At 33.2% G+C, this 4,255-nt stretch overlaps 1 protein-coding gene across 1 annotated transcript; it reads right to left on the reverse strand.

Moving 5' to 3' along the window:
- Positions 1 to 428: 428 nt before the first annotated feature.
- LOC137818801 (subtilisin-like protease SBT3) lies at positions 429 to 2,855 on the reverse strand. The gene has a single exon (XM_068622413.2). It carries the CDS (start codon positions 2,761 to 2,763, stop codon positions 517 to 519), a length of 2,247 nt encoding a protein of 748 aa, XP_068478514.2. The 5' UTR covers positions 2,764 to 2,855; the 3' UTR covers positions 429 to 516.
- Positions 2,856 to 4,255: the final 1,400 nt, after the last annotated feature.

Raw genomic sequence — 4,255 nt, forward strand, 5'->3', positions numbered from 1 at the left:
AATATCATTCGATCTCTATAGATTTAAAATTCCTGAAAATTTAAATATCGAAGAAAAATTACGTGTAAAATTAAAATCTGTCGAAAGTTTTCTTGGAAGCTTAAACATTCACTGAAAAATTACTTGCAGGAAAATTATCTGTAGAATTATTGAATGACTTTGAGTACAAATTTATTTGCTATTTTCTTGCATGAAAATTCATAAAACATATTTAGCAGGCACGCCACTTTCATATGAAAACTTGTTTGCTGAGAAAGTTCTTGTAACTGTTGTAGGAAAATCTGTGAGAAACATTATATGAATTTTAAAATTTGTACATAAATTCCTTCAGAAAAAAATTCCATAAAATTCGTATAAAGAATAAATTAATAAAGAAGCATTCAGAGTGTTTTACCCCTTTGAATTGTGATAGAGATTAAGAGGAATGATGATGATTTATGAAGCTTTGTTATTGTATATTTTTTACTTCAAACACATGGAAGCATTTCTTGATTACAAAATTGATGTATATGGAAATTATTTTGAAGATGCTTGATTGGTGACCACAATAGGACTTCTGACCACATGTTTCACGTCAGTCCAAGTGATGTACCCAAAACCTTCAATCTTTGGACCTTCAATTCTTAACTTGTAACTTTGCTTCTCGTTCTTCTCCTTGAACACCAACTTGTTTGGGATGATGCTCACATTAAACCCTTTGATTGGTGTAATGCTAGCAGTATAGTTTGTTTGTCCCTCCCCAAAATAGGTCACTGTTCTGACAAATTCCCAAGTTAGCGTTGACTCCTTAGAAGAACCGTTGAAGAAAGCAATGAAAGAAGGGTAGTTAAGATCCAAGGAAGGTTTGGAACAATTGTAGGAAGAGGATCTTGTGATGGCTTTGATGTTCTCTTGAGTGAAGTTCATTGCGCAGAGAAGATTGACATAATCCTGAGCTCCCACATCGTAAACAAGCCCGGGGTCTAGGGCTTTGTTAGGGTTGATATGACCAGCTCCCATGGCTAATGGAGAAGCTGGTTTCTCTCCCTCAGCAATGTCTCTAATGAGATTCTTAGTATTGTCGAATATATCCGATGTTGTCATAATGGCTGACCTAATAGCTGCAGGGCTCCAATCAGGATGTGCTCCTTTTAACAATGCTCCCACACCTGCCACATGAGGGGTTGCCATGGATGTTCCAGTTAACAAATTGAAGCTATTGTGAAGGGTTTGAAATCCAAACTGTGCCACCGGAAGATTTTGAGGCCATGCAGCTAAGATTGATGTACCAGGAGCAGTGATGTCAGGTTTCAACACAAATGGACAACTATGTGATGGTCCTCTAGAGCTGTAAACATCCACACTCGGTGCCGGTGTAATACCTAAAGCTGTTATCTTAAAAGACATGCTTGCTTTTGCATCAGAGTTACTCTTGAGGTAAGCTTTCAAAATTTCTCCATTTCTCGGATTTATAACGATGCCTGCAAAACTACGATGTAAAAAAAATGTAAGGTCGGTGACGTTTGAGATGAACACTGCTGCCGAAACATTTGCAAAGTCTATAGTAGACGCTAGATTGTCAATATTTCCACTCATATCCTCACACACCACAATCTTGCTACGTGCATTGCCCAGTTTCGCAAAATCGTCACATGAGCCCATAAAAACAATGGGAACTTGGTTTGCTGAGAGGTTTCCTAGATACAGTGACAAGCCAGAGATGTTGACACCATTGGCAAGAGTAAGAGTCCCGTGATATTCACGATCCAAAGTGCCAGCAGCCACGTTTGTGACCCATGGTATTCCGTTGTGTACAGTTCCACGACCAGGACCCGCATTCCCCGCTGATGTGGCCACAAAAATGCCTCTATCCATGGCTGCGAATGTTGCAATAGCAACAGGGTCATTGGACAAGGTTGCATCGTCAAAGCCAAGTGATAAGGAAAGAACATCAACCCCATCTGATATTGCAGTATCAATTGCTGCTATTGCATCAGATGTGTAAATCCTATCATTCCACACGACCTTGTACATGGCTAATCTGGCCCTTGAAGCTACTCCTTTCGCTGATCCATTGGCATATCCAAAGAATGATGCATTCTCAACTTGACTCCCAACTGCGGTGGAAGATGTGTGCGTCCCATGACCCTCCGTGTCCCTCGTTGAGTTCACAATTGTGAACAATTGTGCATGCTGGGAAGAAAACCCTTTCTTAAAGAATCGAGCTCCAATGAGTTTGTTGTTGCATTTGATGCTACTTTCACACTGGCCTTTCCATCGTGAAGGAACTCCACTCATGCCCTCGTCTCTGAAGCTTTCACTTTCTGGCCATAGTCCAGAGTCCACCAAACCAACAATGACATCTTCACCAAATTTCGCAGCCGGCCAAGCTCCTGTGCTGGGATTGAGGCCAAGGAATTCTGTTGAGTGTGTTGTGTCAAGCTTGGTTGGCAGATCTAGTGTGGAAGAAACGTAACCCGGGGAGATTTTGAGAGCTTCAAATTCCTTTGGGGACAAATTTGCACTAAAACCATTCATGGCGTTGGTGTAGGTGTAAATGAGTTTAGAATATGCAGTGTCAAGATTATTATGATAGGAGGTATGTGCATTATCTAACACAGAGGAAAGAGTGGACAAATGCCAAGAGTGTTGGGTGGAAAAGGCTTTTGGCATGGCTGATGCGTCCATGTGGATGATATAGTTACGAGATTGAGCCAAGGTATGAACGAGGTTAAGGATAATGATGCTGGAAAACCAGAGAAAAACACCAGTTATGGTAGCCATGATTGAAGGTTATTTTGAATGTGAAGGACTAATTGTCCAAGACAGGGATTCAAATACTGAACCAACACATCAACTTCTTATCTCACTGAGAACTATTTAACAACCCTCTTTATTAATAAGATAATCATATCTTGATACCAATTTCATCTACTTAATAAAAAGCTTTTTTTCTTATTGATATAGTGATAAATATAAAGAAATTTAAAAACTTTATTGTTATTATTATAGTAATAAATATTTATTAAATAGTTGAAACTCTGAAAGAATATCAAAATATATTTTTCTTTATTAAAACCTAGCTTGACTTGATTCACACTAATTACAACACCCTTAAAAACTATGTGTATTAAAATTAAATAATTTTTAAATATATTCTTGGAATTAATTGGTCAATTTGCTTTACTGACCAGTGAAATTGGTATCATGCGTACAATTCATATTAAAAGTGTTTTTAATTGTAATTTTTAAATGTTTTTAACTGTAATTTTTAAGGTGATATATAGAGAAGAAGAATTATTTATATAAATTTAACTTTTCTTTTTTAAGACTTCTATATCTTTTAATGAGTAATCAACTGTATTTATTTTTTCTATTTAATTTATTATTAGACTTTAAATAGAAATTAAATAAATGAAGATAAATACCAAAATTAAATGAGTAGTTAATTGTACTATAAGAGTAAGAAATGATATTAATAATTTTATCTATTCATTGTAAAATATTTAATATTTGAATGAGTAGTCTACTGTGTATATTTTATTTATTATTTATATTTTTAATTATGAGACTTAACTCAAATAATTAATAAGAAAAAAACTTGCACACACAATAATTAAATTATTAGTAAATTTCATATTTATTATTTTTCAATAAAATATAATTTAATAGGAAAGCATTTCATCAGTTGGTATAAAAAATAATTAAATAAGGAAATGGTGAAAAGTTATTTATATGTGACTATTTTAATTGTTATATGATTATAAAACTGTATTTAAAATGTTAATATATTTATATGATGTTACAAATTAATTAAGAAGTAAATTAAAATATAGTGAAATGAGTAAGTTTCTTCATATAATGATGCATATACGTTTATAAAATTAAGTGGTTATCTAAATTTCTTAAATGGTGCACAATTTTTATATTAAAATATAGAGATACATATTAACACGGTTCATAATTTTATGTTTTATTTTTCAGATTTATCGTTAAGTGTATCCAGTATTACCATATTTCTATATTTTTTTTTAGAAATTCACTTTTTTCTTTTTATGAAATACATTTTATATATTCTTTTACATTAATTATTTCATTTATTAAAATATATTTTATGATTTTATAATATTTATAGTTAATAATGAATATATCTAAAAAATTAAAGAGATGCTTAAGCATTTTCGTATAGTTAGTTTGAATGATGAGTGTTAATTGTAAATTTCTATAAGAAATGATCACTCATAAGTGAATAGAAAAAAATAATTTAAAGTATAGC

This window comes from Phaseolus vulgaris, chromosome 10, assembly GCF_051622355.1.
Source record: "Phaseolus vulgaris cultivar YP4 chromosome 10, ASM5162235v1, whole genome shotgun sequence".
Classification (NCBI taxonomy): Eukaryota; Viridiplantae; Streptophyta; class Magnoliopsida; order Fabales; family Fabaceae; genus Phaseolus; species Phaseolus vulgaris.

What these genes read in the sequence shown, in the direction of transcription:
- LOC137818801 (XM_068622413.2), bottom strand. Translation starts at nt 2,763, where the DNA reads ATGGCTACCATAACTGGTGTTTTTCTCTGGTTTTCCAGCATCATTATC.